Here is a 24,181-nt window from a genome sequence, read left to right on the forward strand (position 1 = left end):
ATGTCCCGTTAAAACGTTTTACGGCCTTTAGCGAAGTATACAGCATCCGAGGCATAGGGTCCACGGGACCGTTGGGATTTCTGCGAGCTGATATCAGTATTTCATTCTATTGTATTATTGATCACGGCACGGTCCGCGAAAACAGAGCCCTTAGAAACCCCAAATTTGCGTACACATTCCGAGGATACTCTGATTCCATGCACAGAGTATGCCATTATACACAGCATGTCCTGTCATCACCATGACAACACAAGTCAGGAAAGGAAAGAGTGAGTCTTAATGTTTGATGCTTGCATTTTGCATACACTCTTCTGCGGAATAGCTAAGGTCCTTAGTGTAAGGTTTCACCATGGTGCAAGCTCCGTAGATATCCTTTCTTCATTGTTTCCATATATTTGAACGATATGTAACATGTAGCCTACAAATGAGAACCTCTCTTCTTCGTATCAGCTGTATCGGTTTTTTTTTACTTTTAAAATTTTTCCTATTAATTTTTGAATCACATGACACATTCAGAAAGGTGCATTTAATTGATTCAATACCCTCATGTGGTTTCAGAAGGAAGGCAAGAATGTGATGTCAGGCTTGGCTCTCGTTTCTATTCTGCTAGATGTTGTTTTGGAACGGATGTGCAATAACGGGGGCATGGGGGGGGGGGGGGGGTTGTGATATTGTTAGTCATAGTCCAGTGTGCCTTGAGGAGGTGTGTTTGGCATGAGATAGGTATTTATAGCACATTCCTGGGGTATTGCACACACCCCACCTCACAGGCAGGGCGCGGGTGTGTCGGGGGACCAAGGACTGTTTCATAATTGTAGCATTCCGCCACATAGACAGGGTGTAACTAAACAGGGTGCGCCTGCAGTCTGCTATCGCGTGGCAACGGCTCTCAAAACTGGACCGATCAAGCACGTCATTAGTAATGCATACAGAATCCAGTGTTTATAATATAGAGTGCGCTTTTACATGAGACAGGAATCTGGTAAAAACGCCATGATCTCAATTATTGTATGAAAGACTACTTATTTTCTAATATTCTAAATCTTTAGATGTTTAGTCATAATCTACATGCGCACACGTGGCCAAGAAAAGGAACCCAGAGCTCATGCTGCAGTAAAATGATCTATTGCTGCCATCTAGTGGTTAATTATTTGTATTGCAAACAAATAAACAGACGTTTTCTCCTAATTTGTCAACCATCTCTGAGCGTTTGATATAGTTTTTAAAGACATATGTGTAATTATAAGTTTTTGTATATGCTTAGGAAGTTCATAAGCCTTTACTTTTAATATAATGTTGAGACCATTGTTTTCCAATGCATATTACTAGATAGTTGTAGTTATACATTGGGCATTAGACCTTTCTAATGTAGACTATGACACAGACCGAATCAGGAGAAATATACTACCTTACAAAATATTAACAATAAAAAGCATAAAAGAGATCAGTTTTTTAAAAAAAGATGCTGGAGGTACTGTTTACCAATGACAAATATTAATCCAGCCTTAACGGAAAGCTTTCTCTGCAAGTGGGAGAATGTTTAATTGACAAAGTATATTATGTAGATCTTCCAGTACAATAGCTACCTAAATAAATAGCAGTCTTGTTCTAGAGCTGCGTATCAGTGCACACAACGAGGACGTGAACATGACCAGTCAGCACAGTTCACCGCGTGGGAATGCCTTTACAGATGGGTCTCAGGTATGAAAGACGATGAATGAAAGAATGTTCTCGGGCCTCAAGGGCATGCGCCGCTCCCGCGTGTCAAGCTCTTCACTTGCCTGAAAGAGCTGTAAGGACAACAAGAATGAAAGAGACATTGTTCGCGCGAGGCTGAGGTGAACCTGGCACCTTCCTCCGAACAGGGACGGCGGTTGTCAGAATTCTGCTCCATCATGTGAGAGAACGTCAGAGGCTTTAGTACTTTTCCGCATGGCCATCACAGCATGTGATTCACAGGATCAGTTTTCGACCGAGCTTAAAAAACAAACTCAAGGCAAAAAAAACAAAACAAAACAAAAAAATTCTGAATGAGAGAATGTTTATTACCAGACTAATCCCATTCTCAGTCCAAAAACCCAGAGGTTAGCTTTGTACTGCAGAGAATTGTGCAAAGAATCCCTCCATCTTTGTCAATAAAAGATAACAGCAAAGCCCCACTGCACAGTAGCTCTTGTTACATGTCTAGATTTTCAGTTCAGTTATGGAAGTAGTAGGAGTTAAAGCCATAGAAGGAGTGCTTTCTCCCAGTGTGATGGTTGTCCTGCAGGTTAAGTGTATTGCTCTGCACGGACTTGTGCAAGCGTCGGTGGGCCTCTGTCCGGCTGAAAGTGTCCTGAAGCTCCAGCAGCACACACTGGGAGCGGAAGAGGCCAGTCCCAGCGTTTCTGCCATCTGACCCCGCAGTGGGTGGTGCTAGCTGGCTAGGCTCTAATGGGTTCTTTCCTGCCACATATAAGCGGTTGCTGCAATTTGAAAAGTCTCTCTGGCTCCTCACTGGCCCTCTGGCATCCGGTTTGGCTGGTCCCATGCCTAGAAAGGAGGCCAAAAATTCTACATTTGTCCTGACGTTGCTAGCAAATATACATCCCAGAATCCACTGGCCCTTGCTCATCTTTAAAATGGACATGTAGCGTGTTGAGCTGATTACAGCTTGAACACCTAGTTCTGCACAAGAATGCTAACTGCTTGTTTTCTCCTTTCTCTGTGTGACTAAGCAGGCATTCTGATTGGTACATTGCTTATACTGCAAGGGAAGAAATGAGCCCCAGCATCCTTCATGGCAATTGAGAGGAACTTGTGGTATTTTCTGGGATTTCTGCCAACTGATGCTGAAACACCCATCAGAAACTTCCACTCTCCATCATTTCACAACTGCAAAAGCAGACGCCATTAAGATTCTGCATCTTTTAGGTCCCCTAATAAACTCTAGAGTTAGTTATAGTGCATTCAGATATGCTCTGATACCACCCTGGCAGGTATAGAGTGATTCTGTATTGAGATTGACTATACCTGTATGGTGTAACTGATAGGAGCTGATCCACCGGGCTTTCTCCAGGTTATGCAGCACACTGGCAGTACGCGCCGACAGCGTGGCGCTCCGGGTCCGAAGGCTCGGATTTGGGCACAATGTCTTCGGGGCCTTGGGATAAAACATCTGAGTCTCCCCTTTTACCGGCTTGGCATACTGAGGGGCAGAGAGTGCGGAGTGCTGTGAGAAGCATGAGTCTGCAGTGTAGTGTGTCAGAGGGCATGAGGCTGGTGGGAAGTCTATCAAAGCATAAGGTCGCTTATGCAACTCACATTCTGGAAGCCGTTTTGGCCTGGCCAAGTTGTAACATTTCTTCTGGTTGCCATGGGAACGTCAAGCAGCTCATGCCGATAAGGTGCGCCTGCAAACCAAGCAACATTTTTTCAGGAGATAAATCTCTCTCGCTTCCTCTCATCCTCTCTCTCATTCCCTCTGTATTTCTGTCTCAGGATCTTATACATACGCACTCGTTTAACTATTTTCAGTAGTATTTCCACTGATTTACATAGAAATGCTCCTGAAAAATTGTCACAACAGTTCTAAATATTACACTGTCAACACTTAACCTTAATCTAGGTAACAAAAATAGAATCTGTTGGCTATTTTAGTTCTTCATCTGAAGTCTACATTTGGCATAAAAAAGCATTTCAGTCAGGACTACTCTCCTATCAGACTGATTTTTTAAAATGTGAATGTCCACCCCAATCATAAAGTGAACCCAGGAAGGCAGGTGGAGCGGGGGTGGTAGTGGATTAGCAGCTCGGAGTGGCGAGGCAGAAGCTTGGAAATAGTGCGTGTGCTGCGCTCGCTTGAGAATAGCTGCTCGTTAAGGGGAGAGCACGCAACTGGAGCAGAGTGACCTTCATAGAGCCAGTGGCATTGTGACTGAACTGTCCTGACTTACTACATCACTTTTTCCCCCTCATCAGAACCAGTGAATGTCCATTTGCTTGTTTTCTCATCACTGTGGCGTCGTGGGAAGCCCTTGAACACAAAAAGTGCGTACGCACACTGTACTGTGTACTGAGAGGGTTTCTCAGAAGCCCTCCTACCTTTGGTTTTCTTGAGCAGAGTCACGTGCGGAGCACCGGCTGGTAGGAGGGGGTCGAGGGGGAGTTTGCAGGCAACCCGCACGCCCCTGTCAGGGTCATCAGGGCTCCTGTAGGTGGGGAACATGGCGCAGCGGGAGATGTGCGACTGGTATGGGTGCTCCCTCTGAATGGAGATGTTGATGAGTTTCTCACTGCGAGGACACAGACACACGTTGGGCTCGAGTCTCAGTAAGAGGGAGTTAGCTCTTATCTTGACTCGGGTACCAACAAGGTCACATGCAAACACATGAACATGGAAAGTGCAACATAATTTAGAGTTTTTGGACACGATAATAACATGTGCAATAAGTAATTGTAATAAAAAAAAATAACATCAAATAAATAAACAAACAAATAAATAAATACACACACACACACACACACACACACACACACACACACACACACACACACACACACACACACACACACACACACACACACACTTGTTTCTTACCCAATGTTAATATCAGTGGGCTTGGGAATTCTGGCAAGAAGTAAGAGACAAATAACTAAATTAGTGATGCACTAGTAATAAAGAGAAGACAGTGCCAAGAAATTGTATAACATCAATAAATCAAAAAGATTAACCCACAGCTCATCATTGATGCGAACATGACTTTTCTTGGTTGGGGTTAGGTCATAATATTGCTCTATTGTGATAGACCTGAAAGCACAACATAAAGACAATGTTACATGGATGAAAACAATTGCAGGATATCCAGTACATTGGAAGGTATGTAGCCAAAAGGAGGATTTAAAGTCACAGTATTAGCTCATTGAAGGTTTACTGCTGAGTTACAGGGCCTTTGGGGAGACTTATGCTCATAAACATACATATGTACAATATCTTGAGTGCATCCTGGATGATCCCGTTATTTTTTTAAATTGTTGAGAACAAGGCTGCTTACTCGGGTAACGGAGCTCCTCCATAGCCAAAGTGTCTGTGTCCTTTAATGACTGCCGGTACTCTTTCTCTATGAACATTTGATGCCATTTTCCTGCTAGGCCAATTACTGTGTTTATTCTCAATTCCCTTTGAGCCGGCCATGCAGTGCCTGCTGGGAAAAAGATAAGCACACGCTGGTCTAATCACAGAGGTGTTTTCAGTTGGCTGTTGTTAGTGCACAGTATTTATACAATGTTTATAGGAGGTATGATTTATGTTTTTACCTTTAAAGAATTTGCCACATCAAAATCACAAAAAAACGGTCATGATGTCAAATTCAACTGGATGACAACAGAATACACCTATTTGATGTAGCCACTCGACTACTGCAATGGTCAGGAGCATCTTGTAGCTCCTGAACAATGTGACGCTCTCACCTCTGGGTAGCTGGCTTCTTGGCTTGCTCCTTCTGTCAAGGTTCTTCACCAGAGGGTCAGAAGTCTCTTATTTCCACCTGCTGAGGAGGTGGGCCAAGTGCCAGGTGGGGAGGTCCTTCTGGGGCAGGGACTTTCACAGGTGTCAGTGCAGGGTCAAGTAGGCGTCCCGGCTCACGTGGATTACGGCAGCGTGAGACGTCTTGTGTACGTAGGAGGGGAAGGAGCTGCCCCGGTCTGTCGCTTGCCCCAAAAAGCTCAAGTGCCCAGGCTGATCGTGACGACAGTCCGGCAAACATGCAACAGAAAACCGAAGGGTGACACCTAATCCGAGCTTGAACACCGTTACCATGGGAGCACAGCTGCACAAGCTTTGTACTGTGTTTAGAAGGATTTAAAGGTGGTGATATGAGATGTGCATCAGCCCTGTGCTTCTGACTGATCATCCTTTAACCTATCGTGAGAGCCTATGAACCTTGTAGTTGGAATTACATGCAAAGCTTGTTTTACAACAAATTACTGCACAGATTATTGAACACAAAACTCACAGTTTATGGCTTTAAACAGCAAACTAATTAGGGCTATGATATCTTGAACGAAATGGGTTTGTGATGGTTAATGTAATAAATCCACAGCCCCCTCAGCGACAATCACAGCCTAGAATGAAAAGAGTGCGGTCAGTGAGAGCTTGGGACCTGTGTCTGGGCTTGAAACCCAAGCAGGCCATCAATAATCAATCAGAATATTCTTGACTGGAAACATTGGCCAATGAGAGCACCTCTCCAGTTACAGTACGCACAAAGTGAACACATCTATAAACCTGTGGCACCATGACACTTGTGAAGGACACAAACACACACAAAGGTATGAAGCAGTCAGTGTTAAATTAAAATTGTTTTAAATTAAAAAGCCTCACAAATGGCTCTATATTCTAGCTTTTAACACAACAAATCTCAGTGTCACTCTACCTCAAGCTTCAGTCCATTAGAAGATCATGACTAGGATCATGAGAACGTGTTGGTACATCTTGGCCTGGAAGTGGCATATTCTCATCCATGTGTTCTAAATGATGAAATGTAAAAAGTTTGTTCATATGTTATGTCAGAATAATGATTTTGTCATCGCATCACACATTGTATGAGGTCATAATGGAGGTAATGCCTTTGCTAGATCTGGTGCTAATGTGACTCAGAAATGCCTCCTGCTGGAACACAGCAGTGTTACCACTCTCCATGGTCCTGTGTCTTCAATTTTACTTAATTTACTTTAATCATATTGACTTCTTCAATTTACTAGCACTTAAACAAATTAGAAACTGTAAAATTGTAGATGAGAAATTTATTGTTTAAAATCAAAGCAACTCTGACAAAGTTCTTGTATACATAGCTTCGATCTACAACAAATTTCCATGCGTCACCTATATCTGTGGCTTGCGGATATACCACCATTCCTTCATTGCAGTGGTGCTCCATCAGACTTAAACACAACTGATAACACTTGATTGCCTTGGGTGTGGCACCCCCTCTGCCTTTTTTGTGATGTTGCACTAGATCATGTGTTCAGCATTACACCATTTAATTGGGATCCTCAAGGGACTTTGTCCAAAGGCTCAACAAACGCTAAGATTTAGCCCAGACCCCAAACCTAAGCTCAGCAGCCTAGTACCCTGCACACCTCAGTGGAGGTAGGGGTCTCACCAGTAAAATTTCTGCTGTCTTAGTATGAATGTAGTGCAGCTCAGAGTGGTCCCTTCCCCCTGGTTCCTGCTTAACATAACACTATGGAGCAAATTTCATTAGCCAATTGAATGCCAGCCAAGCTACTGCGGGACATCATACGTAACAAAATGTGTCTGCCTTGCTAAGACAGCTTCTATACTGCAGTACAGAGCCTCAATTAGCTAATGAGTGTTTTAATGGTTAAAATGCATTTTGTCCTTAAAACGTGTTTCAGACTTGTCCATGTGAGTCATACAGCACAAGGCCTGGTTACGCTATTCATAATTAGAATAGACATGTCCCAGCTAATTTGGTCCATAATGTTCATGTGTCAGCATGTGTGTGAATTAAGTGTTTTTATTCCAGCAAGTGGTGTTTCACAGTTACCGGCTTCACTCTACATACTTTTATAAACGGATGTCAATTAAAACATTAGAAGTGCCAGCTACTCGAGAAAGTGATCACATAAATGCAAAACATTAGAGGAGCCATTTCCTCCTAAAACGCGGAGAACTAATGCTTACTGCAGGCCCACGGTAGCTAGGTTCCTCCTACCAGAATAAAGTGAAGATTTTAAAATCACACTCCGAGACAGTACAGGGTAAAGCTGCAGAGAGCAGAGAGGAGAATCTCAAGAAAAGCACAAAGCCTTATTCAGGAGACGTGTGGGACCGCTCGCATTTCTGCAGAGTCTGCTGCGGATGCCAAGGTCACTCAGCGAACAGCAGTGCTGACTGGAGCTGACGGGGATGGCATTCAGCTATCGCAGCACATGCAGTCACGTTTCTCAAGCAAATAAGTCTTGGCAGGAAACAGTACACATATTCATTAATTTCACTATAACATAAGCTGCAACATCTAAAAAGGTACAGTGAAGTTCAAAACAGATGTTGCTATATTGTATATTGCATTGTAAGGTTATTATACAAGTTTATTGAATAATGGATAATATTTTTCAGGGGTGAAATGTGCATTGCTCTATATAATGCGAACATGAATTAAATTGAATTGCAGTTTTAATAATTAATATATAATTATATAACGGATAATGTTTTTGGATGACTATACAACAAGTAACATTTAAGGAATATGGACTATATACTGGAATATATATATATGGAATTTATACTGGAATATGGACATATGTTGCATGTAAACTGACAGATTGCTTTGCTTGAGGTGTTGAAGGTATGTGGGGGATATTCTTTTCTATCACTTCCTTTTCCTTTCTCTGTTCACACACACAGAGAGAGAGAGAGAGAGAGAGAGAGAGAGAGAGAGAGAGAGAGAGAGAGAGAGAATAGACGCATGTGTCCCAATTTGGAAGCGTATACTCACTAAAATCTGGGAAGCATCGTCACCCCGCAGAAAAAAAATAACCTAAAGGAATAAACGAGAACGAGAACTGAATTATGCATATTAAATTATTCCCGGTTAAAAAGTAAATCTCGTGCGCATTAAGACAACTGGACAACCGTGGGCAACACAGCAAAATCCTCACCTACAGTGTTCGTTAAAGTCCAGCCAGAAACAAATGAACTCTGGAGCTAAATGTTAATTAACACATGGGACTTCTGTAAAGTCTCCGTTTGATTTTGTGTTTATTTGGGAGCAGTGTTTGCTGGACCCGTGTGCTGATGGTGCCTCACCGGAGAAATTTCAGTTTTACCTGACAATTTACCCATACAAATTGCTTGGTGTACTTACGCGTTACAAAATTAGCAGTGTTATTTATTTACTTCGAAGAGCGAAGCAAGAGCAAAGAGAGTGGTGAAGTGAAAATCTGAGACACGAACTGTGTGTGTGCTGTGGATGGGGGGGGGGTGTTATTGGTTGCAACTGCATTAGTGAGATGCGGATTACTAGGCTATCAGTTGAAACCTTGGACACCTTACTCACTGAGGGCAGTAAGGGATTGTAAAAAAAATAAATTAAATAAAGAACGCGGAATTTCACGTATTTTTTTCTTACAAGCATTTTTTTTTCGTAATGACAACTTTTAAGTTTTCTGACATTGAGGCGTTTTTGGATAGCCACCCGGATCTCGTTGAGGAATATCTTATCCGCAAGGGAAAATGCGACACATTGAGCAGATGGCTAAAGGAGCATCAACCATCCAAAACCTCTTCAGGGGAAGAAAAGCGAGAGGTCGCCAAAGACCCTCTTCGGCCCTCAAATCCCGAAGGACTGAAACGTCGGGCGTCCCATATGGAGCTGCGGCAGAACTTCGCCCGGTCCAAACAGATGACGGCGCACCTAACCTACGACGAGCACGTCAGTCTTTCCGCTCACGAATCGCACTCCAGCGTGAGACGCCGCGCGCTTCTGCGGAAAGCCAGTTCCTTGCCCCCGACAACGGCGCACATCCTGAGAGCCTTGCTCGAGTCCAGGGTCAGTGTGCCACAGTACGCCTCCAGCGCTATCGACTACAAATACAGGCTCAAGCAGTCGAACGAGAGAGAGTTCTTTCTCGAGTTGGTCAAAGACATTTCAAATGAACTCGACATGACAAACCTTAGCTACAAGATCCTTTTTAACGTGTGCATAATGGTGAATGCGGACAGGTGTTCGCTGTTTCTGGTAGAGGGACCCTCTCACAAGAAAACGCTCGTGTCCTAGTTTTTTAATGTGCACTTGGGAACCATAGCGCGACCGTCCTCAAATACCCTGAACTCCAACGAGGTGCAGGTCCAGTGGAGAAAGGGCATCATAGGCTATGTTGCAGAGCACGGCGAGACTGTCAACATCCCAAACGCGTACGAGGTAATCACCCCCACCACGCGCGTAATTCATATTTAGACAAACAAGGAGACTATAATTTAACACATGTTAATATTTTTCAGTATAATGCATTTACCAAAAGATATAGACTAATTACAAAGTTCGCAAAAATATAAACCTTATCAGTCGTTTTTATTGTAGTGGCGGGCTACATATGGCAATCTAAATACCACAAACCGTTCGTAGTGTAAAAAGAACGGCTCTTCGGTGTAACTACTGTAAATGGGAAGAGAAACCGGATTACATTAACTGCCTTAAAGGCTAAGCACCACCTAATGGACCTCCCTGAACATTTTACATTATCGTAGCTACTGAAGAAAAAAAAGTGAATTAAAACAAAAACAGCATGTTCACTTCTTAAAAAATGACGAATTCAAGTAAAGTGACGGAAAAACCCGAAGTCGCTCCGGAAATTCCAGAAAGTTGTCGAGTGACGTCACTGGCGGAAACCAGTTAACAACGCCGCGATCTAACAACATTATAACTGACTTGGACTGCGAATTTTCCAGTGCTGGTTCTTCAGAAGATATAATTTGATGAATCTGCAGTGAGTGGGGTTGACTGCATATCATAACAATGAAATTAAATCATTTAGATTTGAGCCAGATATAGAAGAACCTGAACCAGCAGCCAGAATGGGGAATTTCGACTGGTAAAAACCTTTTATGTTAGCCATTATACTGAAAACTAATCATAAAAGTAAAAAAACATTACTAAAGGTAGTCTTGTCTATTAGCAATCATTTTACTATCTTGTCATCTACCTAGCTATCTAACTAGTTAGTTTAGCAGTGCTCCCCTTTGCTAATAACGAATGTTTTAGCTAAGATAGCTAGCTAATGTATTTGCTTTAGTGGTCTAATATATTTCTTGATAGAATAATCATGTGTCTAGGTTATGTCTCTAGCCTTAAAATGTATGTGCATCCTGTTCTGCGTGGCTGAGTCCAGTGAATTTCTAGTGCCAACTCCAATGGAATGGAACAATGGAGGAAAAAAAACAAAAACATGACAAAGTTCAAACCATTCAAGTGTTTGGAAAGATGATGGATCGTTATGGGAAATGTAGGTTAGCTTATCTAACTAGCTAACTAACTAAATAACGATACCCTGCACTGTGCTAGCTTACTAATGACAGTAGCTAGGTTAGCTAAACACACATATTGTTATTATTGTTGTAAAGGTGGTCTACATCAAATTCACATTCATAAGTTACTATGTAAATCTCCGTAATCTACGTGGAGTCGTTTTAACCCAGTAGCTATTGTTTGAGCCACCAAGCTTAGCAAGTCAGTCAGTTAGGTAAGTAGGCTAGCTAATGTAGCTAAATGGGCGAAGTAATTGAACTTACCGTTTACTTCCATGCACACAGAGGCTCTTGAATACCTCTTCTTAGTTTCTTTACATGCCCATATTGTTAGGAAAGCATCAGTCTTAAGATCAAGTCGTCCTGCGAGCACGACTCCGCACATCCCAGACTTGTAGGTTAATGTTCAAGCGTGAAGCGAGCACGACTCTGCACACCTACAGTTTAGTTTTGAGTTGTCTGTCGCACGGATGGCATTTATGATAGCGGGTGAGACAAAACAATAACTTTTTAAGCAGTATTCCTTAAGTTTATATAAAAAAAGTTTCCTAACTCATAATCACAAGATAGAAACTCATCTTTTGCTGTGTTGATGTATTTGACAATTTCATATTAGCTGGTGATTAGCCTTTAAAACGTCTGAGAATCCTAATTTTCCCGGAAGACGTCTCACTTTTAGAACCTTTTTCTTTCTGTGGTCGAGCTGTCCCATCTACTAGCTAAACAGAGAACATCATTATAACATGACTAAATGCAGCCTTTCCAAATCGTCACCTGTAGCAACCAGTCCAGCCCTCCGGATTTACCTTTTGCGAACATGTATCGTATACCTATAGTCTGTTACAAATGGATTTCGAAGCCCATAGTTCCCTTTCTATATCACTCCACGAACAGTGATTAATGACACACATTAAAGACAGGGTGTGTAGCTATATAAAAGTCTGTAATCGTGTATAATAATGAGAGAGCGTCAACTCACTGATATTGGGCGTGCCTTCCTTGGGCTGTCAGTCGCTATAGTGATTGGAAGTGATGCAATTCCAGAACCGATTCTGTTTCTGTTGAATTAACTGTTGTAAAGAATCGCTCGTCCGATTCCACTGATTCATATTCACCCGGGAAAGGAACGCTGATGCGGTTGTCTTTAACATCCGAATTGCTCCACACAAATATTTGAACTCGTATATGTTAGAACCATGCTTAGGGTTTTCTTAACTGGAATCACAATTTTGTTTCTAAGTGTTTAATAATTTTCCAAATATAAATATCAAAAGTAGTACATGATAGTAAATGTAGCGACAAACCATTTTCACTAGTCTGTCTTTATCAGTGAAGTGAGTTTTCATACTGCGTTCAGTGTTCAGTTTAAGTATCTCTCATAAAACAAGAAAAAATTAAATGAAAAAAAATCGTAAAATATATATGCGCATACTCGGTTAGTTCGTTTATCACTTTTAACTCACGAGTGAGTGGTGAACGTTGGTTCAGCTTGTGTGCATTAGATCTCTTCAGCTCAGCGCACGTTTCAAAAGAACGATTCCTCCACGAGTCGGACATCAGCACACTAGTGTAAATGCTGAGCGAGGTGTCCAGAAATGTACATTGTATAAAAACGTAGCTGTGCTAAAGACTTCATTAAAGTGGAAAAGTAATCGCCGAGCATATATTTTGACGACAATTGACAATATGAATGGAAATTACAGTTGGACGCTTTAGCTAAATAAGCACGAGTATGAGGTTCACCAGAATGTAAGGTGAAACCAAGTCCTTTTAATTACTGCAACTTAATGATATTTCTATCATTGAAATTGGAGAAGGGAAAGAGGTAGCTTTCGTGAAATTACTACACTCAGAAGATGAAAATAACTTTACATTAAACCTGCATATTATTGGAAAGTTATGGAGTTTATCCAGTTACCAGAGGTTACCAGCAAAGGTGTCTTAACTGGTATCTTGGAAACTTGTGGCTCAGTTCTCAAAAATGAGTTGTATGAGTTATTTGATAGGAGTCTAGACACAGATTTGTGCAAAGCTGCTTGTGGCAACTTCTGCTTTGATGCAGCTGGAGCTTACAAATAACATTGTATTGAATTGGTGTGTAGCTGACAGCTTTGCATTTTACCACCAACTGATATAGGCACAGCCTACTAGGTATATTGTTTACAGGCACACAGAGAGGCTTAGGCATAATACGTTGGCCCCTTAAACTGACATGTCGCCAGCTTTTAAGTGACACATCCGTCACAACTACGGAGACTCTTTGCACAACACATTTTTTAAAAGCAATAAGCCACTGAAAAAGCCAAACCCACCTATACACACGTATTTACTGTCATTCTGTGTTCTAGAAGAAAAACATCTTTCCACCACCTAGGCCCACATTCCTGTAACTGTCCATATTCTGCAGGACCATCGTTTTAGCGATGAGATTGACAAGCTGACAGGTTACAAGACTCAGTCAGTCCTGTGCACGGCCATTTGTAACAGTGATGGGGAGGTCATCGGAGTAGTGCAGGCCATCAACAAAAAGCCCCCCGGAACTCCTTTCACCGAAGATGATGAAAGGGTGAGTTTCTCTCTCTTCCCTAGCAAGGACTCACACCGAGGACCTGATACACTGCACACCGTCACGCGCACAGTCACTCCTGAGTTGCTGCATCAGGAAGACAGCTGGAAGTTCCACCACGCAATGCAGACAGTGTTATAGTGAAGGTAGCCTGTAATCGATTATTAGAAATGTTTCTAAAACAACAAAAGAGCTTGCTCACATAATCTTTGAAATCATGCTTTGAAAACTCCATACCCTTACGCCAGTTCGCCCGTGGTTATAAATGTTTCCATTCTGGAAGCCTGATGTAGAGTCTTCAGTAGGGTTAGCTTCCTACAGCCATCCTCTTCCTAAGAAATTAAAAGCTTTTTTTTTTTCTCAAAGCAAAAGTACAAGAATGAGAACTGTTGCAGATAGTGGAAGCATATAGAGGAGACATGCCTAGAATTGCTGTCTCCTAGTCTGATTGGTTTAGGGTGAAAGATGCTACACTCTGATGCTCTGAGTCTGATGTATTACGTTGTCATTCTGCTAAACAGTGTTCTCACACACACACACACACACACACACACACACGCACACACAAACACACCCACCCCCGTACGTGTGTATACAAACTAATGTAACACAGAACTTGTATAACTTTTAATCAACATGAGGATGGGTACTGAGCACCAAATGACCCCCATAAAATCCATCATTCAACCTGCAACTTTTTGAGGTGCTGAATCATTTTACACTGTGTGCAGCAGATGTCAGAATTAGGTTTAATCTGATTCAGTTATTCTTGTACTGGTAAAAATCCCAGTAGTATTATAACAGACTATAAAACACTCTAATGGTAATACATTTTTATGCTGTATTAATACAGCTTAAAACATTTGAACATTTTAATAAAATCAGCAACTAAGAATTTAATATTCAGAGAAATGGCCTGAGGATTTAAATCTCTTTATATGCTCTAAGAGAAACTGTTGAACAGTTTTAATTCCTTTAATGCTAAATAAATAAACCCAGCATCAGTTACTGATTACTTAGCATGCTTTTTACAGCCTAAGACGGGGACACACAGGTGTTCCTGCAGACAACGTCCAGCAACAGTAAGCTCTGCTGTAGTGCTATGCAGTGCTGATCAACCACTCAGTCATTTCCATAACCAACTTCAATGTACTTTTTCTAATCAATACTTCATTAGGAGTAGAGCCAGCAAGGGTGTGACAGGCTGACAATATGACACACATATTTTATTATTATTGCTGTATTAATATTGAGTATTCATACACTTTGAGTCTATTAGGTCACTTAAAATCAAATATTGTCCTTCCTTTTTACCACAAGTATGATGATTGGAGCTCTTTATTGTAGTTATAAGTAGTTTTGTCCAGTGTGGTCAGAGTGAGGACATTTCTGTCTGTCATGCATAATCACTGCTCAAGGCTTTTGAGGAGCTGTCTGTCTCTCTACTCAGGTGCTTCAAATGTATCTCCCCTTCTGTGGAATATCGATCTCCAACGCCAAGCTCTTCTCCGAGTCCCGCCGAGAGTATGACAGAAGCAGGGTAAGAGCTTGTCAGCGCTGCCGGCAGACTGGAGAGTGCTGGTGAATAAGGCAATCAGGAGTTCAGGATGACTCCAGATTTCTTACCTGACTCCTAGTCTTGCTTTTATTGAGCAGGCTGGATTGATCTTTCATACTGTACACAGTGTTAAAGTGTTGAGAGTTTATACACAAAAACATGTCAAAACAAAAAGCAAATAATTGCTTTGATGATTTGTCAGTGGTTTCAAAGCCATCCCCTACATTGTGAGGCTGTTTTAAAGATCATCATTGCTTTGTACAGCACTACAAAATCTGTGAAAATATTCTGTGTAAACTCTAGACATGTAATTTAAGGTCTGGCTATTTTCAGCATGAGTTAAGTTTTGAATGGCCGAATGTCCTCGAGAGCTGTGAAAGTGGCAGTGCTGTTCCTGCAGGCTCTTCTGGAGGTGGTGAATGATCTGTTTGAGGAGCAGACAGACCTGGAGAAGATTGTGAGGAAGATCATGCAGCGAGCACTGAAGCTGCTGCAGTGTGAGCGCTGCTCCGTGCTACTGCTCGAGGACATCCACTCGCCCGTGAGATGCTCCCACTACTCTCTCTTCTTTCTCCACATGATGGCATCATCTATCTTATCTATCTATCTATCTGTCTGTCTATCTGTCTGTCTATCTGTCTGTCTATCTGTCTGTCTGTCTGTCTGTCTGTCTATGGCGGGACGTGTATCGTTGTTGTATTCTATTTTTAAGCGGTTTTAGTTTGTTACAAATACCAGACGTACAGTATTTATGATACAGGTTACTGAAGCCATCTTAGTGATGGATCGCAAGATGCTATTAGATGACATCACACCATAGTCATTGCACTTAGGAAATCTACGCCCATATATAGTGTGCCTTTTACAGGGTATCCTTGGTATAACTGGTTGAACATACTAAAATCTGTAGCTTATATGTATATTTAAAACAGCAGTACTTTTGGTAGCACATGTGGCGTCCGCTCAGGAATTGCTCTTGAGAACTGTACTGTTTATTATCTCCTCCAACATTGAAATAAAATGTATGCCCTTCGTCTTACAATCATTTCCTTATTCATCAAACTCCTTCTGTGCCTGGTAGGTGGTGAAGTTCTCTAAGACCTTTGAGCTCATGTCTCCACTGTGCAGTGAGGATCAGGAGATAAGGTGAGCCCTCCACCTCATCTGTGTGAATACTCGCTCTGCAGGAGCTCCCCTTACAAGGTGTTCAGTTGCACAAGCAACGCGGCTGTGGAAGCCCACTGTGAAGTACTGTGAGCGGTGGTCCAGGAGTGAACAGCACTGATCAGATATAAAGGTTATTGCAAGAACACTGCAGTAGTTACACCACTGTATCTGCAGTGGGAATTTATGTGATTGCTGTAGGACTTTGAAAAGACAAACAAAGTTCTTTGTGTGTGTGTGTGTGTGTGTGTGTGTGTGTGTGTGTGTGTGTGTGTGTGTGTGTGTGTGTGTGTGTGTTTGATGAAGTCAGCATGGAAAAGGTGTCATGTTCTGATTGGCTGATCAATAACAGTATTGCTGAGCTGGTGGCATCCACAGGCCTGCCCGTCAACATCAGTGATGTGTGTCAGGATCCACGCTTTGATGCTGAGGTAGACCAACTATTCACCAACATGTATGCCCAGACACACACACACACACACACACACATATATTCACTTGCGCACAAGACATGTCTGGATACCCATTTAAGATAAAGAAGACACTGTTGTGTTGTTAGTGGAATTAAACCCAGAATATGTAAAGAATAGAAAGTGAAGCAAAAAAAGAAATATGCTGTCTGTGTACTAAATAAATAACTTTTCACCTGTCACACACAGAAGGACATTACTGTCAAGCTCCGCATGCTCAGGAAGGAGCTTAAAAAGCCATAATTGTTCCTACCTCAGTAATCTCTCTTATGTCATTCACATCTGTACATTCCATCTCGTACACTAAAGTCCTCTGATACAGGTCTCCTTACTGTCCTCAGGTTTAGACTGTCCACCATGGCTGGCAGCACCCTCTCTGTGAAACTCTGTTCCTACATCTGTTCTCTCTGTGCAGTACTTCCACTCATTTTCCACCACCACGCCGGACTGAATTTTGTCTGGCTTATTTTATATTTTGGTATTTTTTGGTTTTGTGTTTCTTTTTTGTTTTAGTAAAGTGACCTTGGGTTCTTGTGAAAGGTGCTATATAAATCTAACCTATTATTATTATTATTATTAATCAAAGCCTATAAGGCCAACTCATAGCAATGACTTCAGATGAACAAAAGTAAAAATGGCTTGCTAGTTTTGCTGTCATTTGTTTTCACATGCATAGATACACATTCACACATGTACTGTGTTTGTTTACAGGCTGACCAGGCTTCAGGTTTTCATCTCAGATCAGTGCTGTGTGTCCCTATTTGGAACAGAACCCATCAAATAATTGGTGAGTTTCTGGAATAGTAATTAATGCATGCACACACGCACACACACAAAAATATACAAACTCTCATTTACAGAAACACACAAACAAACAAACCCAAGCCTCTTACGCTTTCAAGGTGTTGCCCAGATTCTTAATCGCTTGGACAGGAAGGCATTCAACAATGCAGATCAAAGGCTGTTTGAGGTGTGTTTGCTGATGTATTACATATTTTATAAACAAGCATTTTACTGACCTCCTTAGCTCCATGCTTTATGAAGATAATGTAAGTGAACATCAAACAGAAGAAGCGCATTCATTATTCATCACATGCCTCTATTCTATGATAACCACATGTTGTGTTTGTCACAGGCCTTCGTTATCTTCTGTGGCCTTGGTATTAACAACACAATGATGTACAACCAAGCAGAGAAGACCTGGGCTAAGCAGTCTGTAGCACTGGATGTAAGCTGGATCCTGTCCTATTGGGCTGATCAATATTCAGTCATTTTCGAGAATCTGTCATGTTACAGACTGTGTGAGGCTGCATGTACGCCAGTGTTGTATCTGTGCCTTCAGATGCTGTCTTATCATGCTACATGCTCAAAGGTGGAGGTGGCTCAGCTCAAGGTATTTCTGGTCAAACTAACCACAGCGGCTGTCAACTTCCACTGTTTAAATAACAGGCTGTAATCACTCACAGCAAAATGATGTGGATGTCATAAAGTAGGCAATAATTCTTTTCTGTATAATGTTTTGAAAACATTGTCAAGAGAACATAAGAATAAACCTGAAGCCCAGGGCAGGGGCTTGCCTATATCTGGGTGGGGAACACACAAGATGTTTTTGCCATTACGTAAGGATTATAATATATGAGCTACGGGAATAAAACGTGCCAGAATAAGAAGCTCAGTGATTGGACTCCTCAGGGGTCCTCCACCCAGTGAATGAAACACAGTTCAGACACATTCTCTACATCCTTAGCTCTTTAGGGGTGTTGTTACTGAAAGTTTAGTTGCTGTGTGATATGAGGGAGTTGATGAAAACTTGACATTACACTCAAATATTAGTGGAGAAACTAGATGCAAGGAAAACACCTATGCCCGCCATGCTTGGTTTCCCTGAATGTACCTTTGGAAGGCCATTATGTGGAAGGCTGAAGCATTTCTTATTGAGACAGCACAGTGTAGCACAGCACACTTTGCATCTGATCTCAGTGGGTCTGGACCCGCCGGGGGGTTTAATCATTTTTCACTGTGGTGTTATTGGGATTATTTGGCTATGTTTAAGGCCTTTTCCATCTCTCTCTCTCTCTCTCTCTCTCTCTCTCTCTCTCTCCTTCCCTCTCTATCTCTCCCTCTATCAGGCTGCCAAGATCCCCTTGAGCAGTGAGCTGGGCATTGACGAGTTCCACTTTAATGACTTTTCGCTCGACAATGATGGCATGATCACTGCCTCCCTGCGGATGTTCCTGGAGCTTGGGGTCGTGCAGAAATTCAAAATTGATTACGAGGTGAGGGTGGGCACCTGGGGAAAAGAGATCATAATGTTCTTTGCCTCCGGAGCAGTCACTTCTGGACTCAGGCTCACTAACGCCACTTACACTCTGTAATGGCACTATGGAAAGCTGATGCATAAAGAGTAAATACACATATACGCATAAAAATATGCGCAGGTACATGTTGGTAGTCAACGCATAACACCGTAACGCATGGTACCATGGTGGAGTAACGTCCCACAGGCTGACATGAGCTCAGGCTAGAGGCTCTGTGTGATTGAACGATCAAAGGCAGGGTCTGGGGCGGGGCTTTGTCACACACTCCTCCCCCTGGCCAGGTGCTGTACCGCTGGTTGCTCACCGTGAGGAAGAACTACCGCACTGTGGTGTACCACAACTGGAGGCACGCCTTTAATGTCGCCCAGTGCATGTACCTCATGATCACAGTGAGTCCATGTCATTACACATTCAGACTAATCTAGGCGTTTTTTCAGGTAAGTGGGAGTGTGACCAATTTTTTGATGGATTAAAAGGGTGGGTTTCTAACACTGATGTAAAGCTCAGAACAGGTTTTTCCTAATTCACTGGAACACCGGACTTGTAAAACCAAAGGAGTCTTGACTACTGTACTAAAAAGATATGCCTGTCCTCTTGGTAGACTGCAGGGTTCCAGGATGTTCTGACGGACACAGAGACTCTGGCACTGATGGTGGGGTGTCTCTGCCATGATCTGGATCACCGTGGGACTAACAATGCCTTTCAGGCCAAGTGAGCCAAGAGCAGCCTGACAGGAAAAGCAGACTTATGCATTCTTGTACCATATAATCTCTCCTTTAAGATAACGCTTGACACACATTGTCAGAACGGGTGGCATTACACCGCTGTTATTGATTGAAAAATATTGTTAAAAAATATATGTATGTTTCTCTGGATAAGAGCTTTTGTAAATGTAAGATGTAAATGTAATACAAACTGCAATGACTTGTAAGTGATTTGTAGTGCCCCCTGCAGGTCAGGATCCGCACTAGCACTGCTGTATGGAACGTCAGCCACCCTTGAGCATCACCACTTCAACCACGCTGTCATGATCCTACAGAGTGAGGTGACCATGGCAACTACTTTTACTGTTTCTGGAAAACCAGTGAGAGTGGCCTTAAAATGATGACATGACTTTTCGGTGAGCCCAGGCCTCTCTTTGGACAGACGTGGCTTTTTTATTTTCCATAGGTGATTCATTTCTGCATTCACTTCATGTATGTTACAGTGGTGGAAGGGAATTTGAAGGACTGCCAAAGTGGATTAATAGGCTGCTTCAGCCCTTAGCTGTTTAGAAACTGCAAAGCTCTGCATCAATTTCCTGTTTCTGCATACAGAGATACTTTAGCCAATTAACTGCTATGGAGATTCCCTCTTGGGCCTGTACCATTAAAGAGGGGAAAAATGTTTCATTAAAGCACAATATTTTTAGGGAATGACAGGCTGTCTCTGTTTGAATCTCAGGGCACAGAGGGTTGGTTGGTTGGCCATATGTTTAATTTAACTGGCGTGGATGCACATATTACATCATTTTTTCCCCCTTTCCAGTATTTTTTTCTTTTGAAGTTTGGAGCAAACAAGAGTTTGGTGTCTGGATATGGTATCTCTTTGACATTTTTATGTAGCATTCATTTGCACCTTACTTTCTTTCCCTGCAAAACATTTTGCATGGTTACATCATTTTGGCACTATGCAACAAAGCCTACAGGCTAATGTAAAACAAATGCGCTGTTCTGTCAACAGGGTCATAACATTTTTGCCAACCTCTCCTCTAAAGAGTACAGCCATATGATGCGGCTCCTAAAGCAGGCGATTCTGTCCACAGATCTCACCCTGTATTTCCAGTAAGTTCTTCAGGCCCTTCAGAATTGTCCCCGGCAAAAGAGCTTTGAAGTGCACACAGTCTCTTACGTTGCACTGACCTGTTCTCATACACTCACACACGTAATACATAAGGCATCCACAGAGGGGCGCCAATGGAACAGAGGTATCTAAAGTCCCATCTTAGCACCCCCTGGCCAGAGACAATAAGCTGGTCTCTCTGTCTCCTACATATGGCTGATGTGATTAGAAAATAAACTAAAAAATGGTTGCAATAAGAACCATATTTTAAGCCATACAGAGAAAATGTTATTTTTTTCTTGCAACTAGTTTCATTTATTTATTTTTGTTTTACCAACAGTCTAATCTTCTATCTTTCTAATCTTTGACATAACAGAAAAAGAACAAAGTTTTTTAAGTGGGTGCTGTCTGGGGAGTTCAGCTGGTCAAATCAAGAGCACAGAGACATCTTACGGTAACCTACGCCATGTTTAAGAGGTTTTATGCCATTTCATTATACTGAAGCCACACACACTATTGCTGCAATATGAAAATGTCTCTAACAGGTCTATGCTGATGACAGCATGTGACTTGGGTGCAGTGACTCGACCATGGGACATCTCTAAACAGGTAGGATTGACTTTCTCTGCATTCCAGCCTCAATCTGGTGGTTGAACAGAGTCATGTGCAGTATATGTCTCTAACAGGCCCAAGAAGAGAATGATGAAGTGTAGTAAAGGCAGTAAGGGAGTAAAAGCGTAAGGCACTGCCTGGTCTCTCATGGCAGGTGGCAGAGTTGGTGACCAGCGAGTTCTTTGAACAGAGTGACAGGGAAAGGCCTAAGCTGAAGCTGACACCATCTGTAAGTGTTTTTTGCTCCTTGGTTTGGTCTCCTTTGGGTATCATTTCCATGACTGCACTCCTCCCCAATAACACATTTACAATCTCTGAAATGAACCTATGCAATTTGAAAAGCATATTGCGAATCGATTGCAGAAATCACTTGGCATCCCATCCCCTTTTTCCCCAGGCAATTTTTGACCACAACCGTAAAGACGAACTTCCTTCCCTTCAGCTGGAGTGGATTGATGGGATTTGTAAGCCACTATATGAGGTACACAAAAATAAGTCGAACAGAGTTATAGCATTGATGTTTGCTTTTGTTGGTTTGGATGGTTAATGGGCATGTTTTTGGAAAGGCTTTGGTGAAGTTGAATAGGAAGCTCCAGCCAATGGTAGATGGGATAGATGCGAATCGCAAGAAGTGGGAGGAACTCTGTCTGTCCTATCAGCGAGCATGGCATGCCTTGGAACCCACCAATCCTGGTCCAGAGGCAAGAGAAGAAAAAGAATCCCATCAAAGCACACAATCTGTCGTGAGATCAGAGACATATGAAACTTCAGTGACTATTTAAAATAAAGAGACCACCCACAGACTGGAACTGGAACTAGAGTCAAATCAAACCACGTCTAATCAAAAGTCATCATCAATCGCAATTGGTCAAAAATAAGGGAAAATGAATTGAAAAATGGAGAACATTCTGCTTTTAGTCTGTAAAATGGAAAATCACAAAATCATTGCTTTGTAATATCTAAAATGTTGAAAGCATCAAAACCAAACACAACTCTGCAACAAAGCAATAAAATTGAAACATTACTTGGTTTATTCATCATAATGGAGCAACCTTGCTTACTGGTTCATATGACAGTACTAATTAATGCCACTTACGTACCCTTGTCAAAAGCACAGATGTTCTACAATGATGTGTTAGTCAGGAGACTTGTGGACTGCTTTTGGACTGTAGTTGTGATGCTCTCTAGTTCTGTAGTCTTCTGTTTGTCTGTGTGTTGCTCTGTGGTGACTAGATTGTTTCTATTGCATCAGTGAAAATGCAAAAATGAACTACATCTAATCACTGACACCATAATGGATAATGGTATGGCTAAACTATATTTGATCATAATGTGTGAAGAAGTTCAGGTCACAAGTCTGCCTGAATAGATAATACTGTGATCCTAAATTAAATTGAATGTGTGAATTGATATCACTGTGATTTTATGCCACTTGTTCATTACAACACTCAAAGAAAGTTCTGCTAATGTTTCAACGGTTGTTCAGTGTATTGCCTTTTACCCAGTGTCACTACATATGAACTTTCATCACATTCATAATGCCTTTATTCATTTTCCTGCATAGCCAATACAACTACAAACAGTGCCAATTCTACAACATGGCAACTATATAATGTATTATATATTCTGTATGTTTGTTTTTAGTGTCCTCTGTTAAGATTAAGATTATTGTATCTTAACATATATGCTTTATGCGGAGCTCAGATGGACCACACTGAGCCCCTTTGTTTTTCAAATACTCAGTCTCATAATCGCACCTTGTTTAGTGTTCCGGTCTCACGTGTGCATCCCGTCCTAAAACAACGTGTGCTAGGCAGACCGCTGAGTGAACCACAAGGCAAACCAAAGTAAAATGCAGCCTTGCTAAGCTGAATCTACATAACAGTTTGTTCTCATGTAATTAGGCATTATCAGCCTGTAATCCACAGCTGTTAAGATGTGTTGAGCTGTATGGCTTTTTTTTTTCTGTGGAATCACTGTAACCAGAAGTGGAATCTCTCAGCATTGCAAGTTGCTCTGCGCTGCTTCTGGCTTTGAATGGGAAATGTGAAACTTCAGGTTGTCTTGTGACTGACCAGCATGCATACAGCTACCTTGTGTGCCCTGTCACTTGTGCACCATATTTTAAAAATGATTGGTGTCATCATTAATATTCGTATTTTTTTTGCATTTATCATCTTTGACATTTAGAAAAGAGTTTATATTCATATTGTGAGGTCTGGGTGGGAATAAAGCTTTTTATCATTTATTAGCTACTCTGAAACTTGTATAATGTTGATACAACATTTTTGTGTCTCTATACAGGACCGATGTTCCTTCTCCTTCTTCAATAAATGCAAAATATACAACGAACAATGAATTACTGTGCAGTTTGTAATGCGTATACACAGCGTTCTGTAATCAGCCTCAGAGCCAACACTTTTCCTCAGGCACTTTTGTAAATAGAGAAAACTGATTAAAAATGAGCCTCTGTGTGCTGATTTATGGCTGTTGACACACATTCAGGATCTATACAATGCAGTTATAACATGACAGTAATGAAAAGCGTACTGTGTAATACAGCTGTAGGTGGAAGGTTTCTGATATAAGCAAAGAATATTAAGGCTAAAACATGCTTTCTAATTGGGATTAATATTGATAATA

General features: G+C 41.7%; 2 protein-coding genes across 6 annotated transcripts; one reads left to right on the forward strand and one right to left on the reverse strand.

The window, feature by feature from the left end:
* Positions 1-1,390: 1,390 nt before the first annotated feature.
* On the reverse strand, positions 1,391-8,527 carry spmip4 (sperm microtubule inner protein 4). Of its 3 annotated transcripts, none has more exons than XM_081696685.1 (10): positions 8,502-8,527; positions 6,414-6,507; positions 5,449-5,716; positions 5,034-5,180; positions 4,718-4,789; positions 4,580-4,609; positions 4,084-4,274; positions 3,304-3,392; positions 3,013-3,187; positions 1,391-1,790 (listed from the first exon to the last, which is right to left on the reverse strand). In XM_081696685.1, exons 4-10 carry the CDS (start codon positions 5,171-5,173, stop codon positions 1,774-1,776), a joined length of 714 nt encoding a protein of 237 aa, XP_081552811.1. In that variant the 5' UTR covers positions 5,174-5,180; positions 5,449-5,716; positions 6,414-6,507; positions 8,502-8,527; the 3' UTR covers positions 1,391-1,773. The 3 variants fall into 3 exon arrangements, with proteins under 3 accessions (XP_081552811.1, XP_026855789.2, XP_026855790.2); XM_026999988.3 differs by having other exon boundaries at positions 1,391-2,532; XM_026999989.3 differs by having other exon boundaries at positions 1,391-2,532; positions 5,034-5,183.
* Positions 8,475-23,864, forward strand: pde11al (phosphodiesterase 11a, like). Of its 3 annotated transcripts, XM_026999991.3 has the most exons (20): positions 8,475-9,926; positions 13,437-13,595; positions 15,046-15,135; positions 15,554-15,694; positions 16,235-16,299; positions 16,628-16,748; positions 17,499-17,574; positions 17,690-17,757; positions 17,923-18,015; positions 18,130-18,180; positions 18,917-19,063; positions 19,387-19,494; positions 19,707-19,816; positions 20,060-20,150; positions 20,828-20,928; positions 21,303-21,380; positions 21,472-21,535; positions 21,693-21,767; positions 21,936-22,019; positions 22,105-23,864. In XM_026999991.3, the coding sequence occupies exons 3-20, from the start codon at positions 15,055-15,057 to the stop codon at positions 22,318-22,320; spliced, it is 1,770 nt and encodes a 589-aa protein (XP_026855792.3). In that variant the 5' UTR covers positions 8,475-9,926; positions 13,437-13,595; positions 15,046-15,054; the 3' UTR covers positions 22,321-23,864. The 3 variants fall into 3 exon arrangements, with proteins under 3 accessions (XP_026855792.3, XP_081552809.1, XP_081552810.1); XM_081696683.1 differs by lacking the exons at positions 8,475-9,926; positions 13,437-13,595; positions 15,046-15,135 and having other exon boundaries at positions 15,615-15,694; positions 16,235-16,450; XM_081696684.1 differs by lacking the exons at positions 8,475-9,926; positions 13,437-13,595; positions 15,046-15,135; positions 15,554-15,694 and having other exon boundaries at positions 16,284-16,299; positions 17,129-17,574.
* The last annotated feature ends 317 nt before the right edge of the window (positions 23,865-24,181 follow it).

The sequence above is a fragment of the Electrophorus electricus genome, chromosome 14 (assembly GCF_041902795.1).
Source record: "Electrophorus electricus isolate QZ-2024a chromosome 14, ASM4190279v1, whole genome shotgun sequence".
Classification (NCBI taxonomy): Eukaryota; Metazoa; Chordata; class Actinopteri; order Gymnotiformes; family Gymnotidae; genus Electrophorus; species Electrophorus electricus.